The sequence below is a fragment of the Elephantulus edwardii genome, unplaced genomic scaffold, assembly GCF_000299155.1.
Source record: "Elephantulus edwardii isolate Elephantulus edwardi_28Jun2011 unplaced genomic scaffold, EleEdw1.0 scaffold00105, whole genome shotgun sequence".
NCBI classification, from domain to species: domain Eukaryota; kingdom Metazoa; phylum Chordata; class Mammalia; order Macroscelidea; family Macroscelididae; genus Elephantulus; species Elephantulus edwardii.
In genome coordinates this window covers 2,596,911-2,615,726 of record NW_006399855.1, presented here as the reverse complement: position 1 = coordinate 2,615,726, position 18,816 = coordinate 2,596,911, and the positions used below count along the sequence as shown (strand labels likewise).

General features: G+C 40.6%; 1 protein-coding gene across 5 annotated transcripts in view; it reads left to right on the top strand.

Annotated features, from left to right (window-relative positions):
- CELF2 (CUGBP, Elav-like family member 2) overlaps positions 1–18,816 on the top strand; it is a 474,025-nt gene that overhangs the window by 231,631 nt on the left and 223,578 nt on the right. For 3 of the 5 annotated variants that reach the window (XM_006891845.1, XM_006891846.1, XM_006891847.1), the window contains exon 2: positions 990–1,186. In XM_006891845.1, coding sequence (XP_006891907.1) covers positions 990–1,186 — 197 coding nt within the window. Of the gene's footprint in view, positions 1–642; positions 823–989; positions 1,187–18,816 lie in introns of those variants that run through there. The other 2 variants (XM_006891848.1, XM_006891849.1) reach the window with 2 other exon arrangements.

The following is an 18,816-nucleotide window of genomic DNA, read 5'->3' as shown; positions in this document are numbered from 1 at the left end:
CCCCCCCCCCCCCCCCCCCCCGTTCTCCTTCCCTCACTCCCGAACGTGTGATTGTTTAGAACTCAAGTGCAACATCTGGAAGTCAGATATACAGAGAGCAATTTATGGAGTGTGAAAGATTTGAAATATTCAGTGTCCTTAAGCGGGAACTCAACTTTGTGGGGCTGCATTTTTTTTTTTTTTTCGGCACAAAGCAGGCAATTCTGAGATCGCCTGTGCCTCTCTGAATTGTACCCTTTGTGCCCGGGTCCCATAAACAATGTGCTTTTTAAAGGCGAGCCCCCTCCGCACTCGGGTCCTTCTCCCCCGCGTGGGCAGCCAATCAGCTGCACCGAGCCGCATAGCTGGAGCGCTTTCCATTCTGAGCAGCAACAACGTACTAATTTGATGCACACATGGATGCCTCGCGCACTCTGCAAATTCATCACCAGCATCTTGCATTAGTCATCTGACGGACTGCCAAGTGTTTCATTTTCTTTTCATGTGACTTTATTATTACCACCTCTCTTCCCAAAAACCTCCCAGGGCGGGGTGGGTGGGTGAGGGGATCCAGCAGAAATCCAGCCCTGCCTCTTTTTTTTTTTTTTTTTTTTGCGAGATAGCCAGTGTTAGGCTGATCACACTGCTGCCGCTGCCAGAGCCGATATGCTGATGGCAGCCTTGCAGAGCGAGACCTGCACTTAACTTGCAGCTGCTTCCTCTGCCCGGGCTTCAAGATGTCCACGCCCTGGGTGACAGCCGGCGGGGCGCTGCCCCGGGCTCAGGCGGCGATGCTGAACAGCAGCCTGCAGTGAAAGCCTCGCCGACGAGCTGCGTAATGGTGCCTCCGCTTTGTTTTAGTTGATAAAATTTCTCCGACTCATTAGGCACTTTCCCCCGTGCTCCTCATCCTCCTCCTTCCGCCTCCCAGCCCCCACCCCCACAATTTTTTTTCTTCCTGTCCCTCACCGTGCAGCCCTAACTCTGCCTCCCGGTTCCCTTTTTGACAGTAACGGCACAGCCAACAAGATGAACGGAGCTTTGGATCACTCAGACCAGCCAGACCCAGATGCCATTAAGATGTTTGTCGGACAGATTCCCAGGTCGTGGTCGGAAAAGGAGCTGAAAGAACTTTTTGAGCCTTATGGAGCCGTCTACCAGATCAACGTCCTCCGGGACCGGAGTCAGAACCCTCCCCAGAGTAAAGGTACTGACTGCCCGGGGCGCAGTGCGAGCGTGGGGCGGGGGGCTGCCTAGGTAGGCTGCCGACGTGCACCCTGCGGCGTGGGTGTGGGCCGCCAGCACCCCAGAGCATCAGGGCCAGCACTGCCCGGGTCCCTCGGGGCACAGCCTCGGGGGAGTCTGCACAGGCTCCCAGTGAGCCCCGCTCAGGACAGGTGGGACAGGTGGGACCCACAGGCTGGCGGGGCGCAGTGGGCGCGCGCAGGGTGAACGGAGGCTGAGCCGCGGCGCCTCGGTCCAGGCGCGTGATTGCTCTCGTGAGGTCACTTTCTAGGCAGTGCGGGCTCTTCTCCCGCCGGGTGGCTGCGTCTATGAGGAAAAGCGTTCCTCAGCCTTTTATTTCTCCAGCTCTAGCCTTCTGCCCCTACCTTCCCTTTACAGCCCTTGTAATCACAATTACATTTCACTTTTACGTAGCCTGTAGAGCTCTCGAAAGGGCTTATAAACGGGTTAGTGTGATGCTGTTGGTGTGAGGGAGCAAAGTGCTCACTTCCAGAAGGGTCATCGATTCTTGGGGTCTAGGTAGGGGCCGTTAACCGAAATGTGCCAGCTTGGGCTTGAGGGTCAGGGGTCTTAAAAGATAAACAAAACCCCCATAAAACGAACCTGTTGCAGTGGAGTGATTGTGACTCCTAATGACCCTAAAACCAGTGGGACAGAGTGGACCTGCTCACAGGGCTTCCAAGGCTGCAGTCTTCCATGAAGATGTTGGCCTCGTCTTTTTTGGCAGAGTTGCTGGGCCCATAACCAGTGCTTCACCAGGACACCTTGATCTGGAATAGTTAGCACGCTTTAGAAAATGCTTATGGTTTACTCTTAACGCTGTTAAGATTAAAGTGCACAATCTCGTGGTGATGATTGCCACCATTTTAAGATGAAAGTGGGGGTGGTCATTTATTTAAAATAGAGGCCAGAAACGATTATACCAGGTTGACACATGCTTCAGTGTATTGAAATCATGCTTTGTAAGCTGTGGGCATGTACTTTATCTCCTCTGGTGCTACCAGTTGGTCTCCTTCCTTGTTTGAACCCTCTTGCTGTAACAGTTTTTGTTCTTTCTCTGCCCTTGAGCTCAGAGTCTTCCCGCTCTAGGCTCCTTCCTCTTTCTGTAGGTCTCACAGTTTCTGTTTCTCTGTACTTTGCTAGATCTTTCTGGCCTGTTACTTTATTTCTGTGTTGTTTTTCTTTGCTAAGAGCTCCTGAAAGATGATGGTTTGATTTGTGCATAAACTTTAATTGGGCATATACACTTTGGCACATACTTTGTGCCTTTTCCTTACTGACAAGGTGAAGGATAGGACCATGTCATCTTCAAATTCTGCTTTTCAGTGGTTCTGAGAAGTGCTAGAATCTCCTAGAAAGGCCTTTTAGAACTGCCTTGAGCCTTTTAAGGAATTTGGAAACTCCTAGCCAGTATTCAAGTAACCATGAAGGTATAATAAGGTAGTGTTGGATGACTTTATTACATATTTTCTAAAAAAAAAGATACATGCATCTTTTCCAAACAGAGATTTCCTTTGGAGGTAAAACAGAGTACATACTAAATTGGCATACTAAATTGGTGCTAAGGGGTCCTTGTGATAAAGACCATCCCACTATCTAGAATGAGGCTTCCAGGAAACTAGGCCAGAGGCATTAAACCTGTTTTTTAGACCACCAGCCGTATTCCATCATTGGCTAAGAAAATATGTTTCTAATTTTGGCTTTTCAGCCTTTTTCCAAATGACCTCTGACATGATAATTGTTATGATATGTGATTGTTGTTTTTGTGTGTTGATAAATTGCTTCTGATTCTTTGTGACCCTATTGGACAGAGTAGAATTGCCCTCATCACATTTCCAAGGCTGGAAAGGTAGAGGAGCAGTGAAAGAGAGGATGACCCTCAACAAGGTGTATTGACATGTTAGAGATGGTGGAGACGGTACAGGATAGGGCAGGGTTCCAGTCTGCTGTTCCTAAGGTTACTATGAGTTGTTTTAGACTCCATAACATCTAATGATGGTAACAACAGTCTTTCTGTGGGCCTCCCACTTTCCGTTTCACTGTCCTTTGATAAATCTGTTGGGCCTGTTACTTTCTATCTCTGTTGTTTTATGGCAGTTGACTACCAATTCTTTCTCACACAGAGCAGCTGGTGGATTTGAGCCACTGAACTTTTAGTTACCATTCAAGCACTTAACCCTCGTACAACCAGGGCTCCTCACCTAATTCTTAGAATTTTTTTTTTTTATACTGATTACTAGCATGTTTAAATTTCCAGTACACCTGTCTTAGCTTAGTTGAAGAAACCTTTTCTCTCTGTCACGGAAGTACTTGTGGCATGGCCTAGTTCTTGTGCATTTTTTCTGTTCCCCCAGATGTTCCTGTAAGCAACCTCTTTGATGGGCTATATTTAAGACTATATCAATTTTGTTAACTGAAGGCTACTAGATCTTCTCACAAGTAATTTCAAGAAGTTGGTGTGAATAGGCCTAGAGTCTTAGAGCGGAAGGAAGGTCCATTGAGAGAACAAACGTTTTTGGACACATATGCTGCACTAGACCCAGTGTTGTAGGGTTAAGCTTGTGCTTTTATTTAGTTCTTACTGAAAATTCAGAAGGTGGGTGGTTGCATTGTAGAGAGGAGGAAGCTGAGGCTAAGGAAAAGTTAGACAGCATAGCTCAGTTCTTAAAGCTGGTAAGTGGCAACACAGAGACTTGAGCACAGTCCTTTTGGTCTTCATGGTACACCTGCACCACAAACGGACCTTAATCTGCTCTGTTTCAGGGACTAGGTTAGAGTCCTTCTCCTTTACCTAAGCATTCCCCAAGTGGAAGAAAAAGTTACCCTTTGAGAAGGATTGAGGTGGGATTTTTTTTTTCTTTTTGTTCTTTGTGTTTTGTTCTTCTATTCCTGAGTTTAGATTGTACATCACTCCAACTCATGGTATCATGGGATAGAAGTTACAGATGAAATCATTCAAATCTTACCTTTGGAAATATAGGTCAATTCCCATTACTGTGAACTCCAAGTCTCACATCAAATATTGCTTGAAATACGTGGGCTGTCAGCCAAAGCTTGAAAGGGTTTTTGTTATACAGACATCTCTGTTGTAAAAGTATTTGTTGTGATGGGATTTGAGCTGTATAATGACATTCCTCTCAGAGGATTACAGCCCTTAGCCACTTACATATATAGAAAGCAACAAGCACTACTTTTCTTTACCCTTCTACCTAAGTGTGCCATATATTATTCGCCCATGCATATGTATAATTGGACCCCAAATTTACCTTGGTCTTAACTCTGTCAGCAGAAGACAATTACTGTGCTTTCCCAAGACTGATGTCAGAACATCAGAAACTAGAATTATGGGAGACACTACCTAAACGTGGTTTAGATTATCTTAGTAAGGCTTTTGGAATAGCCTTGATTCATTGCTTTATTGACATGGGTGGTTCCAAGAAAAAGACGAAGTCAGGCTATTGCTTAATTCAGTTGAATTAGATTTTTTCCCCCCTTTCACTTTGTTGTTTATATTCCATATACTCCTGAGGCCCAAAACGTTGCCCTATCTTTGACATCATTCTTCAAGTGTTTGAGGTTACGTTATCTACTTCTTTTCTATTGATGTATATGCAGTCAGGCCTCAGAGCTGTGGGTTCTGTTCTAGACCACGACAATGACATGCTTGTCACAATAAAACCAGTCACTTTAATTTTTTTATTTTCTAGTGCTTATATAAACTATGCTTACATGATACTGTAGTCTGCCAAGTATACAACAGCATGATGAAAGTGTGTGAAATAGTAAGAAAATTATATAAATGTGAAACAGAGGAGTAAAGTGAGTATATGCTTTCGGAAAAATGGTGCGAGTGGATTTTCTCAATGCATGGTTGCCACAAATTCTCAATTTGTGAAAACACAGTGTCTGTGGAGTACAGTAAAGTGAAACACAACACAACAAAAGGAAGTCTGCCTTTATTGACCAAACAGTCACAGCAAATCTGGGAAATTCAGGAAAGTCAAGTTTTCTACCTACTAGGATTTATGGGGAGGATATTTGATTCAGTGCTTATTTGTTGAGACAGAGGGTGGTGAAAATGTTGTATAGTAGTTAAAAGCATAGCTTTTGGAATCAAACAAGCCTAAATCCAATTTCTGGGTCTTCCTCTTCTCAGGTATTAGCCTTGGGCATATTATTTAACTGCATTTGAAAGTGGAGACAGTCTTCATAGGGTTGCTGAGATAAGACCAGTTAGTTACACGCTTTGTACAGAGTTGGAATATGGTAGAGGTTCATGAAACGTGTCTGTAGTGATTGCTATTATTACAGTCATTGAATATTACCTCTAATAATTTCATAAGGCAAATGAAGCAAGTACACAGATAATTAGAATATGAAAGAGAATGAAATAAGAGTGAGTTAAATTAGTAAAGCACAGGAATATTTGAACTCTAGAAATTCAGAGAAGGAATGAATAACTTGAGGATATGCAATTAGGAAAAGAAGTCATCTTTACCAAGTCCTTCATACGTATAGATGGGGGAGGGAAGTAAGTTTGTGTACGTATGTGGTGGTGAGGAGAAAGGCAGAGAGAAATGAATGGATAAATGATGGTCAGTATTTCAAATGGGGAACTGGCTTGATATAGGTAGGTATGGTGATCGGAAAACACAGGGCACATTCTGAGAATGTGATTTTTCCCAGCATTCACAGGGAATATGAAACTTAAAATTAAATGGAGGAAAAGAACATAGAAATATATAGAAATATAGGCTTAGACCAATTCTTAAAAGTCTTCATGTCCAGGATAAAATATTTGGGACTAGAAATAGAGGATCTGTGGAGGGTATTTTAGCAAAATCCAAAGAGGCTAGAAGACAAATACAGGACTTACCTTGAGTGATGTACAAAAAGTCTAAACCAGAACACTCTCTTCCATGAGAATGGAAATTGAGGAGCTGAATAATACAGACATGACAGTGGTAAAGGAAGGGGACTTGATAACCAAATTGGGACAATGATGACAGGGAGGTTTTGGCCTAACTGGAGAATGATAAAGTAGTAAGCAGTGGTGAGAATGAGGGGGGAAAAAATAAGAAGAAGTTGGGTTTTAATTGTGTTGAATGTGAGGTGCCACAAAAGATGCAGAGCAAGAAAATCCATTAAGTTTGTCTGGTTGGCCAAATCTACTCTAGTTTATATGAACTTGAGAGCATATCTGAAGAAGATTTGAGATTGGAGAAAAGAAAGGGGTTACTTATATTTGCAGGTGGGGCTGCATCTAGTGCTGGCATCACTAGGGTTGGGGATACCCACAGTACAGTAATTTGTGATGTTAGTATCTCTATCAGTGGACCTCTTTCCATACCAAAGCATAGAGAATTCTGAATTCTATGTTGTTATCAATTTAATCATAGTGCACAGTTCATAGGGAGTTGCACTGCTAAAGGTGATGCCTCTCTGGAGAAAGATGGGCAGTCACCTCCCATGCCATTTACAACCTCGGAAAAAACAACTAGAGGCTCAGCTATGAGTTAATTCTGAATAAACAGCTGAGTTTTTGAACAACAAAATTGTTTTCTAAAGCTTTCTGCACTGAATTACAACTTGATTTCTTGTGACGTTGACTGTGCCTTTTAAAATATTTTTTTCTCCTTTCCTATACTTACTACATCATTCTCAAAACACGTTATTGATACAGGTTCACAAGGACTAATGACCAGAGTATTGCAACTAAAACATTAGAATTTTTTTAAAAAAATAGGAGCTATAAAAATACCAGCAATAATGTAAAATGAAAACATGTATATGTGGTATAGAGCGTACAGATAAAGCCATGTGATTTGAAGCATCACGGTAATTGGGTCACAGTGGCAATTCTGACAACATTTTGGCACATTAGAAGGATCAAAGAAGTAAATGAGCATTGAATTTTAGCCTCGTAGATACAGTGATTCATATAAACTAGAATAGAAAAACATAAAAAAAACCCAGTAAATTTCTGTTGAAACATTCATTATATTAATTACAGGCATTTTGGTGGCACCCACTTTGACAGTTTTACCTGGTGCAGCCCACATCCTCTGTTTCCCTTCATGACATAATTCGATGATAGAAAGGGTATAGTACAGTCTGATCATGGAAAAAAAAAAGAGAATTTATAAGGCTGGAGCAAAAGGAAATATTGAAAATATAAGGAAAGCATGAATCAAAGTCCTTGCAGAGACAAAAGTGGCTGAGGGAGTCATGTGTATGAATTTGACCAAAGTCACTGCCATCAAGTTGCTTCTGACTTGGAGCAACCATGTAACACTGCCCCAAAAAGTTCCGAAGGCTATACATCTCCGTGGAAGCAAACTGACACATCTTTTGCAGAGTGACTGGTAGCGTGGAACTGCTAAGCATTCCCTTAGTGACCGAGTGTTTAATTAGTGTGGCACTAGGGCTTATTAGAAGCACATTTCACTCCCGCACTTTCAGTGCCATCAAATCTGAATCCATTCATAGCTTATCCTCCAATGTGTTTCTGAAGCTGCAAATCTCACAGGAGGAAATAACCCATCTTTCTCCCTTACAGCTGCTGGTGGATTCAAACTGCTAGAGAAACACAGTATTTGCATTACCAGTGCAACTCCCTACTAACTAGGTCACTAAAGTTCCCTGGAAGCACGTGTGTTGTTGTTGTGTGCTGTTGACTTAGAATCAACTCATAGCTGACTCTCTAGTGGGTTTTCAGAGGCTGTAAATTGCGTAGGAGGAGATTGTTTATCTTTCTCCCACAGAGCAATTGGTGAATTTGAACCACTTACCTTAGAGTTGGCAGTACAAACATTTGTTGTTGTTAGATGCCATTGAGTCAGGTATGGCCACAGTGACACTATGAACAACAGATCTGAACCCTGTCCTATCCTGTGCCATCCTCATACTTCCTGACCCACTAGAGCCCATTGTGGCAGTCACTGTGTCAATCCACCTGGTTAAGGATCTTCTTCTCCTTTGCTGACCCTTCATCTTTCCAAGCATCATGTCTCTTTCCAAGGGATAGCAGCATGCTCAAAGTATGTAAGGCAAAGCCTCATCATCCTTGTCTTCAAAGAGCACTCCAGCTGCACCCTTTCCAAGACATCTTTGGGGTTTTTGGCAGTCCTGGATGTTCAGTACACTTTTCCAACACCACAGCTCAAAGGCATCAATTCTTCTGCATTTCTTATTCATTGTCCAGCTCTCAGATGCATAGGAAGTGAGTGGAAAGACTATGGCCTGAATCAGACACATCTTAGTCCTCAAACTGGCCTCATTATTCCTCAGTAATTTGGAACAGTCCCTAACTTCAGATTTTCTCAGTACAATACGTCTCCTTATTTCAGGTCTGCTGCTGGTATTAATTGTGGATCCAAGTAAAATGAAGTTGTTGACCATTTTAATCTTTTCTCCATCTATCATAGTGTCGCTTATCGGTCCAGTGGTAAGAATCTTTGTTTTCTTGACATTGAGATGAAATCCATATTGAAGGCTGCATTCCTTGATCCTCTGCAACAAGTGCTTCAAGTCCTCCTCACTTTCAGCAAGCAAGGTTGTGTCATAATGCAGGTTATTGATGAGCCTCCCTCCAATCCTGATGCCACATTCCTCTTCGTAGAGTCCAGCTTCTAGAATAATTTTCTCAGCATATAGATTGAGTAGGTATGGAGAGAGAATACAACCCTGACACATTCCCTTCTTAATTTTAAACCATTTAGTGTTTCCTTGCTTTGTTCACGTAACAGCCTTTTGGTCTAGGTATAGGTTTTGTTTAAATGAGCAAAATTAAGTGTTTTGGAATTTCCATTGTTCTCAGTATTTTCCATAACTTGTTATGTTTATACAGTCAGATGTCTTTGCATAGTCAGTAAAACATAAATAGATACTTTCCTGGTATTCTTTACATTTTACATTCAGCCAGGATATGTCTCATTAGTAGTGATATCTCTGGTGCCATGGCCTCTTCTAAATCCTGCTTGAACTTCTGGCTGTGCCTATCTATTTACTGTTTAAGCCATTTTTTAATGATCTTCAGCAGTATTTTGCTTGCATGGAATATTAATGATACTGTTCAATCAGTTCTACATTCTGTTGGGTCCCCTTTCTTGGAATGGAAACAAAGACAGACCTCTTCCAATCTAATGGTAGACAACTATCCTCCAACTTTCCTGACATAGACTGGTTACATCTAGGGCTGTAGGTGGTTAATAAAACAAGTCAGTTGGTATCACACTGATTCCTGGGGCCTTCTTTTTTATCACTGTCTTCCATGCAGCTTTCACTTCCTCCTTCATTAGCACTGAAGAACGTATAGAAAGGTAGAAATAGACTTTGAGACTATATGGAGGTTAGAAGGAAATAAACAGAAAAATACTAGTGTAATGGAAGAAAATAGGGGACAATACAGATCCCCTCTGTTTTCTCAGTAGAGTAACGGGTTTCAGAAGCTGGCTGTGTAAACTAGGAGACTTAACAAGGGAAAAGACTATATATGGGTCCTTTAGAAAATGTTACAGGGAACTCAGTAGTGTGATTTTTGAGAAGCAAGGAAGCTCCCCTTCCACCTGGATTGTGTAACTGTAGAATTAACTGCAGTGGCATGTTTCTAAGACTGTCCATTGAAATTCTACTGTGAATAAGCAAAGAGACAGAATCCCAGGGAAATGGGTTGAAGATCACCAAGCAAGGCAGATGTGTAGATGGCTAGATAGGATATTCTTTGAGATCTAATATAAGGATCCTGCAAAAGGCTCTTAGCCTGGGAATAGAAGGAAGAGTTGAGGAGTTGGAGGTCATAAATAAGGGTCAGTAGAAGAAGAAGCAGGTCTGGAAATGGAGGTCAGTAAGGCCAAACTGAGAGTGGAAGATCAGTCATGTGCCTTAGACCATTACTGTTGATTTTTAAAATAAAAATTGCAATTCAGAAACATTACACCCTAAGAAAGCATACTCTGTAATGCACAGTATTTCTATTTTTCTAAACTGCATCGATATCTATGTTTACAGGAAGTTAGAGGAATGGAAACCAAGGAACCTCACTAAGTGACTAGGTTGAAATCATTTAGTATTTGCATTTGAAAGGTACGAATGGGAAGCCAGTCCTGAGCTACTGCTGCCTCATTAAACAGGCTGCATTTTGTGTTGATTTGGGCTATTTCCCAACAAAAAGAGAAGTAGATGGGGGAAGTGGCTTGTGTTGACTATCACTAAATACCACAGGACTGGAGAAGAGAACTTCCTTTTTTTCTTGAGATATATTGGAATTTAATAGCATAACTATTGCTTAAGGCCCAGAATGTTCTGGGTAGAGCAAAAATTAAATTTATGGTTCACCTGGGAGCGGTTATTATTACCTTTAAATTTTAAAAGAGCAGCTTGTGTGGTGATTGTTGTCATGATGTTACTATTTCATCTGATTGCTGAGACTGCAATTAGGGTGAGAGTGGGGACTGGCCTGAGGAGGTGTGCTAGGCAATTGACTTCTCCCCTCCTCCACTAGTGATACAATAGGACAGGGAATGGGGTTTTTCCCCTTACTCCTGTGAAGTCCTTGAAAGCAAAGTCTCTTAAAGGTTTTACTCCAGTCTTCAGGAATGCATTGATAATCTCTCATTTCCCTCCCTAACTCTTATCAGTTATTTGACAGTCAGAATAAGGTGAAAGGAGTAAGGGACTAAACTGCCAATCAGTTATTGCTGTCAGGTTAGAACCAACCCTCTGGCAGGTTTCAGAGGTTGTAAATGGAATGGGAAGCGATTGCTGGTTTTTCTCCTGTGGTGTAGCTGGTGGATTCATACTTCTAGGGAGGTGCCACCTTTGTTTGAGCAATGCAGCCTTGAACCCAGAAGATTCTTTGATGCTGTGGTTGCAGGAGGATAGGCCTTAAAGACAACAGATTTACACCTAATACTTTCCATTACAAGCTGTTTTTTGAGAATGTGCCTCAGCTTCTTTGTACAGTAAAGTGATACCCATTTCACAGAGCTGCTCTACGTGATCCAGTGGAGAGCACGTGTGAAAGCAACTAGTAGAACCTAAAAAGAGTTGATTGGCTCATAAAGACAGCTTTACTCTTTCTCATTTAAATGTTAACAGGCTTACAAAGGACTTCCTTGAAATTTTTATTAGAGGAAAAATATTGGAGGACCAGGGCAGTAGTGAGGGATTCATTTCTGTATTTCACACCTTTTTTTCCTAAAAAACAAACAAACAAACAACCCCCCCCCAAAAAAAACCCCAACTGCTAAAAGCTTCCCTTAATGACTAGGAGTGGTCTTGGAGCAAGATTATTTAAGTGATGTCATCTCAAAATCAGTAATTGAGAAAGAATTCAGCCACTCAGGAAGATGAAGCAGTTTTGCATTTTATTGCGTACACATGGGGAATAGGATTATTGTCCTAAATTGCTTGAAAACTAGGATTGCTGCCCTAGATTTTCTGGGTTAGCTCTAGTTTTGGTAATGTTAACCTCCATGGCCCACAGGAAGAATGCTTCCATCCTGAATTCATTTTCTCACAGCAGAAATCACTGTGCTAACTATTGTGACATCCTTTTATTGTTGGCTGACTAAGCTTCTGCAGGATAAAATGCAGTGGACTGAAGTGACCTCAAAGTTTTCATATTCATGCAGACAGAGAGCTTATCACAGCCTGGTGAAAATGTGGATTTGTTGATTATGTGGTACATTAAAAGACTTTAATTTTTTTAAAAAAAATGGAGTTTGTTAATGATTCTGACTTCCATAAACTGCCCATTGGATGGGTTGAGATCAATGAGGAAGAATTCTTAAATAAGCCATCTTTAAATTGTAATAAGAAGGCATCTCTGAACTAATGATAAGAGACTTGATTGTGTCTGTTTAGCATGGTATTGAATTTTTGTTATCCATATCCAAGAGACAGCTTCCACCCTCCAGAATAATGCTTACTCAGGATACATTTTGATCCTTGTCTTGTTTAGAGAGAAAAAAGAAGAGAAGGAGGGAGGAGGGAGACATAGAGGACACTGTGACAGCCAGTATCAAAAAACGGAAAATTAATTACTGAAGGTTGCTTCAAACCATTTTGTTTTCTTTTCCTCTCAGTGGAACTTTAAGGCTTCAGCATGTCCCTAGTGTTCTTGTAGCTGATAAATTGACACTTCTAGAATGTAAGTAGCAGAAGAAAAAGGCAGGAGGCTCTCAATAAAGGAAGGATGGGTTATTTGATGGAAATTTGGCATGGTTATTAATGCAGGGATTTCATGGCTTGTTTTTGGTTCAGCCCATCAAGTGGGTATGTTGTTGTGTCTCATTCAGTCAAGTATGTCTTCATAGTGACCCTGTGAACCACATATCTGAACCTTTCCTACCCAGTGCCATCTTCATCATCTCTGACATACCCGTTGCTGCAGTCATTGTGTCAATCCATCTCATTAAAGGTTTTCCCCTTTTTTGCTGACCATCCTTTTATCCAAGCTAGATGTTACTTTTTAAGAAATAGTCTTTCCTAGCAACAACCCAAATATGTGAGAAGATGAGGCTGTACCTTCTTTAAGACATATCTGTTTGTTATTTTGACGTCTATGGAATATCCAGTAGTCTTCTCCTACACACAACTTAAAGGCACTGATTTTTCTTCTGTCATCCTTATTCATTGTCTAGCTCTAGCTCTCAGATACATAGTGATTGAAAATACCATGGCTTGAGGTAGGCACACTTTAGTCTTCAAACTGGCATGATTGTTTTTCAGTGCTTTGAAGAAGTCTCTGACAGCACACTTTCTTAATGTATAATCTTTTAATTTCTTGACTGCTGGTGCCAAGGATATTTGTTGTGGTGAAGTTATTGACAGTTTCAATCTTTTTTCCTTCTCTTATGAGTTGCCTGTCAGCTCAGTGATGAAGATTTCTATGTTAAGATATAGATAGATAACTAGAAAAACATGTATGAGGATATAAGGGGAGGAAGGTGGGAGCTGAGGGGTAAAGATGGGTGGGGTTGGGGAATAATCATAGGGTCATACAATTTGATGGGGGGGACAGGTTAAAGAAATGGGAAAGATCTGGTGTGAAAAAGATTATGTGAACCTTTTAAGTTGTTGTTGTTGGTGTCATTGAGTGGAGTATGACTCATATTGACCCTATATACAAAAGATCTAAACCCAGTCCTATCCTGTGCCATCCTCACACTTGTCAACACACAAGAACCATTGCAGAAATCACCGTGTCAGTCCACCTGGTTGAGGGTCTTCCTCTCTTTCACGACCTTCTACCCTTCCCAACATCATGTCCCTCTCAAGGAATAGCACCTCCTAGCAGTGTGCCCAAAGTATGTGAGGTGAAGTCTCATCATTCTTGCCTCCAAAGAGCACTCCAGCTTCACCCTCTCCAAGAGATATCCAAGGGATGTTCAGTGATCTTCAACACCATAGCTCAACAGCATCAGTTCTTTTTCAGTCGTCCTTATTTATGGTCCAGGTCTTGGATTCCTAGCTACTAACTGGAAAACTATGGCCTGAATCAGATGTACCTTAGTCCTCAAACTGACATCACTACTCCTCAATATTGTGGAAAAGTCCCTAAGTGCAGATTTTCCAGGTGCAGTTTATCACCTTATTTCCTGACTGCTGGTACTAATGGTGTTAATTGTGGATCCAAGCAAGATGAAGCTGTTGACAGTTTCAATCTCCTTTCCATCCATCATGACATTGCTTGTTGGTCCAGTGGTAAGAATCTTTGTTTTCTTGATATTGAGACACAATTCATACTGAAGGCTCCATTCCTTGATCTTCTGCAACAAGTACTTCAGGTCCTCCTCCTTTTCAGCAAGCAAGATTATGTAATCTGCATAACGCAGATTATTGATAAGTCTCTTGCCAATCCTGATGCCACATTCCTCTTCATAGCATCCAGCTTCTACATAAATTTTTTTAAATGACCTAATCCAGAAATTAAATAAAAATCTTAAAAATTTTATAAGCTCTATTGAGGGTTTTGATCTTCTATGGGAGCTTTTTCATGTCCTTCTCACTTTTAGCATTTCAGCAAGCAAGGTTTTGTCATTTGTATAACACAGGTTATTGATGATCCTCCTATTCTAGTGCCACATTTTTCTTCATAGAGTTCAGCTTCTCAAATGATTTGCTAAGCAGAGTAATTGAATGGATATGGAGAAAGGATACAGTCCTGATACACATCTTTCTTGATTTTTAAGCCAGGCAATGTTCTATTGCTCTGTTTGGAGAATATCTTCTTGATCTAGGTGTAGATTTCCTATGTACACGATCATATGTTCCTGGGATTCCCATTCTTTTAATGGTTAATCATAGTTTGTTATAATACTGATAATAGGTTCTTGAAAAAGCCGAGTGTAGGAAATCAAACAATTTGTATTGTGCTCTGAATGCATTTAACCTCCCCACTTAGAAGTCTTCTTTGCCTTTCATTTGCATACAACAAAACTTCCCTACATTACAGAACTGACAAATCGGGGGTTACCATACTGTGGGTCATTCTGAAACTGGTTTATAGAAAATGAGAAGTCTAGTAATTTGCTAACCAGACAGAGAGGAGCTCTGTATGAAGTAAAGCTGTCAGTTTCTCTGAAACACATGTTTTACTTGGTGCCTGTCCATGATCCACCTCCCCTCATGTATTTTTATTCCTGAGACTTTAGATAATCATCAGGCTGTTAGGTTGAAAGGTTTCTCTCTTCCTCATCTGAGTTTGCTTCTTAATTAAAATCTAGAACTCACCGTAGTTAGGTTGTATTTTAGAAATATTCGGAATGCTAATATTAAAAAAAATGCTACTACCGATCTTATAGAGAACTTTATTATTTTTATCAAGTTCAGCCTTGGGTAAAATGTAAGGAAATGCTACTAAAAACTCAGTACCCCTTTTTTTACATCTATTGATAGACTCTCTGAAGACTGAATTTTCATCCTTGAACATAAAGTCCAGGATCTAACAAAACTGAGACATGATTCTTGGTTTCTTTGTTCTTTCTCACTTCACTGATGCTGACACTGTCTATTTTCATTATTTGTTTTCTAATATTGACTGGACCAAACTTTTAATAATAACTATTGTTCTTCTAATTAGGCATCAGCATGCCATGGTAGTTCCATGAATAATTACAAAACAACCATTATGATCTCCAAAGCCAATGGGAATTAAGGAGGGTCCCATTGTCATTAAACAGTATGGAAATTGTTAGCTGGTAATCTAATTTGCTGTGTAAACTTCCACCCAAATATGATATAGTTATTATTATAAAAGAGATTAAAAAATAATTTACTGAATAGGAGAAAGTATAAACAACAGTGAATAGCAACACATTGATATGAGTTTATGTGCTCTGGTGATAGAAATGAGACATGATGGGTTGACTTCAGGGACAATTGGTCAAGCGAATTACAAAGATATGACATTTAGTAGAAAATGAGTTAGATGGTGCTTATCACAAGATGAAATTTGTAGTAGTTAGTTATATTAAAGAATCAAGGTCTTCGAGCACCTGAGGATCTTTTCAAATCTACCTTGATAAAGACATGTTCTAGAGAAAGGAATACTGAAAAAAAGGCCTATGTGGAATGATGCACTCTGATGTCTATACATGGGTTTCCCTGAACCCTTTTTTCACTGGGTAATGCAGACAGACATGTAAAAGGTAGCAAGCAAAAAAGCAGGCTTTGCTCTAAATGGAAAGGAAGCTAGTTAGCTGCACAGGGGCAGGTTATAATGGTAAAAACTAATGGGCCAGGCGTTTGCGGATGGCAGTTGAAACTCCATAGGAATTGGCATTAGGATCAATATTTTTTCACTCTCTATGTAAATGACTGATAGAGATGTCCTTAAAGTTTCCACATTCTGGAATTAATTCAAGTTGGAGGGACTCATAAAATATACTGTTGGCAGTGATGAGTTTGGAGAATAAAGAAATACAGCTTCTCTTTTTGTATTAACCCACTGCTATCAGTTGTCTGACTCATAGGGACCTTCTGCAGGGTTTCCTTAGGGAGCTCTGGTTGCTTAGTGGTAAGGAACTGCGCTGTCCACCCAAAGGCAGGCAGTTAGAATCCACTAACTTCTCCAAGGGAGAAAGAAGAACTGTCTCCTCCTGTGCAATTTATAGTTTCTGAAAACCCACTGGAGGATCTGCTGTGAGTCTGTTCTGACTTGATGGTACACAGCAACAACAACTACATTGGGTTTTCAACACTGAACATTGTTATAGGAGGAGATTGCCTATCATCCGCCTATAAAGCAGTTGGCAGATTCTAACTGCCAGCCTTTTAGCTAGCTCCATAGATTATACACTATGCCACCAGATTGCTTTGTGTTTTCTTTACTGAATCATAAATTGAAAGTAGAGACTCATAAAAGAATTGGGAGAGAATATCCACTCATCACAACTCCTTAATTGATCTAGAGTCTGATCATTATGAAATAGCTTTGCCATATCTGCCCAGAAGAAAGCTTCTGTAGGACACTTTTTGCAGCCTACTGGATCATGACCCATCTCTTTATACTTGTCTTCAGTGTCCTCAGCAGTCTCTTGGCAGCTATGTCTGTGAAATGTTTTTATTTTGTTGAATCCTCATCTTTAGTTTTGAGTGGAAAAAACAGAATGCTTCCTCAACCACTGAAGTGTAATTGAAACCGTGTAAGAAAACAGCAGGGAAAGTGAGGAGAATTGAAAACAAGACCTCCGACATTAACAATCACAACTGCCCTCTAAATGCTAAACTGAACAAATGAAGACGGCCGAACCCAAATGTTAAGGAGCACTGCCTTTCAGAGATCTTTTTTAGCTCCTATTTAGGCCATGGTGCCCAATATTAGGATGCTTTGTTGCAGATGTATCAAGGAGATGGAGAAAAATCCAAAGAAGAGCAGCATGAATCATAAAGGTCTAAGAAGGTAAACCCATATGGAAAGGTCTGGGAGGTTAATTTAAAAGGCCTGAGAGCATTGAATCACAAGAATAAAAAGGGGAGAAGGCAGGAGCAAGACTTAAAAAGGAGGGATTGTACTCTCAAAAAAAAAGTTTGAGAGAATATGATTGAAGTTTTAAAGATGCTCCAGTGCAGAGCGAGGCTATATATAGATAACCTCTTTCAATTAATGCTAAACCCTAGGATTCTGCCACTTATACTTAAAAATGTGGAAGCAGCAGACAAAGCATATGGTTTGAGCCAAACTTTTACACAAAAGAGGTGAGGTGAACTTCGAGAACTTGATGAAAGCTAAAGAGGTGCTGAAGGCAGCTAGCTTAGCCCTTCCCCAGGAGTGGACCTCTCTCTAGCCTTCTCATAGGGCTTTACTGCATAGCTCTTTTGTAACAGTCATCTGGAGCTTTGGATAACCTTGAAAACCCTTGGCCACTTTAATGTTGAATAAAGTACAGAATATATGAGAAATTTAGTCTGGAAGTGTAAAGCAAAGTGCTAAACCAAGTACTTGTTACATGACCATAATATAATTCAATGCCCTTTATTGGCATCTGCTATATGCAGGATGTTCTGGTGGTGTGGTGTTAAGAAGCTGTGCTGCAATCCCAAAGGCACACAGTTTGAATTCACCAGCTGCGCAGCAGGAGAAGGATGAGCAAACTCTTCCTGTGCAATTTACAGCGTCTGAGATTAATTGACTCTGAAACCCTGCTGGAGGGTCAGCTGTGGATCAGTTCCAACTTGACAGCACACAACAACAATATGCAAGGCATTGTATATTGTATGTAGTGTTGAAAATTTAAAGATGAAAAGGCCATGGTCGTTGATCCTAAAAGGAGAGATTGGATTCCATTGTGTTAAAGAGGAGGGCTGTCATAAATTCTTTTGAAATCTTGAGCCAATTTCTGGTTAGCAGTGACCACTGTGTTGTTTATGTGATAAAGATAAATTTAAGGGACCCTCAAGGTCATGTGATTATAGGAGTTTGGCATTTTTCCTTTTGGTAACATGCTCATGGTGCCTCTACTCCCTTTTTTTAGTTTTCCTACTTTCTCCTTCAGTAGAGAATTTAGAACAAGAAGAGGTTAAGTTTCACCAAACTTTACTCAATGTTCTCCATAAAACATAGGATATGAAATTTTCAGCTGTTACTTTAGCTAACTGAGACCTTGGCAATGCACCAAGTTGGCCCTCATTTTCAACACTTTGGCTTGACCCATGGTCCTAAAGGAGATTCCCTCTTGCTACCCTAATATCCTTTTGCTGCCTATTGTCCATTTATATCAAGTTAATACTGGTGAATGATTAACAGCTTTAATCTTCATAGTATGTATATGCTTAAAAGACACACACACACACACACACACTTGTATATATCAGTTTGTCTTTGAATTCTGTTTTATCAAATGGATGTATCATCCACTTCTAAGGAATCAATTAGTGGTGAAGAATCAGACTACTATCCCAAAGGCATGCAGTTTGAATGAGACAGATTGACATTCTCTTCCTGTATGATTTATAGTCTCTGAAAACCCACCAGAGGGTCAGCTATGAGTCACTTCCAACTCACTGGAACATAACAATAGCAACAATAATGAAAAAGTTATCAATGAAACATTGTCTATAAATTGACTAGTGTAGAGCCTGGTATAT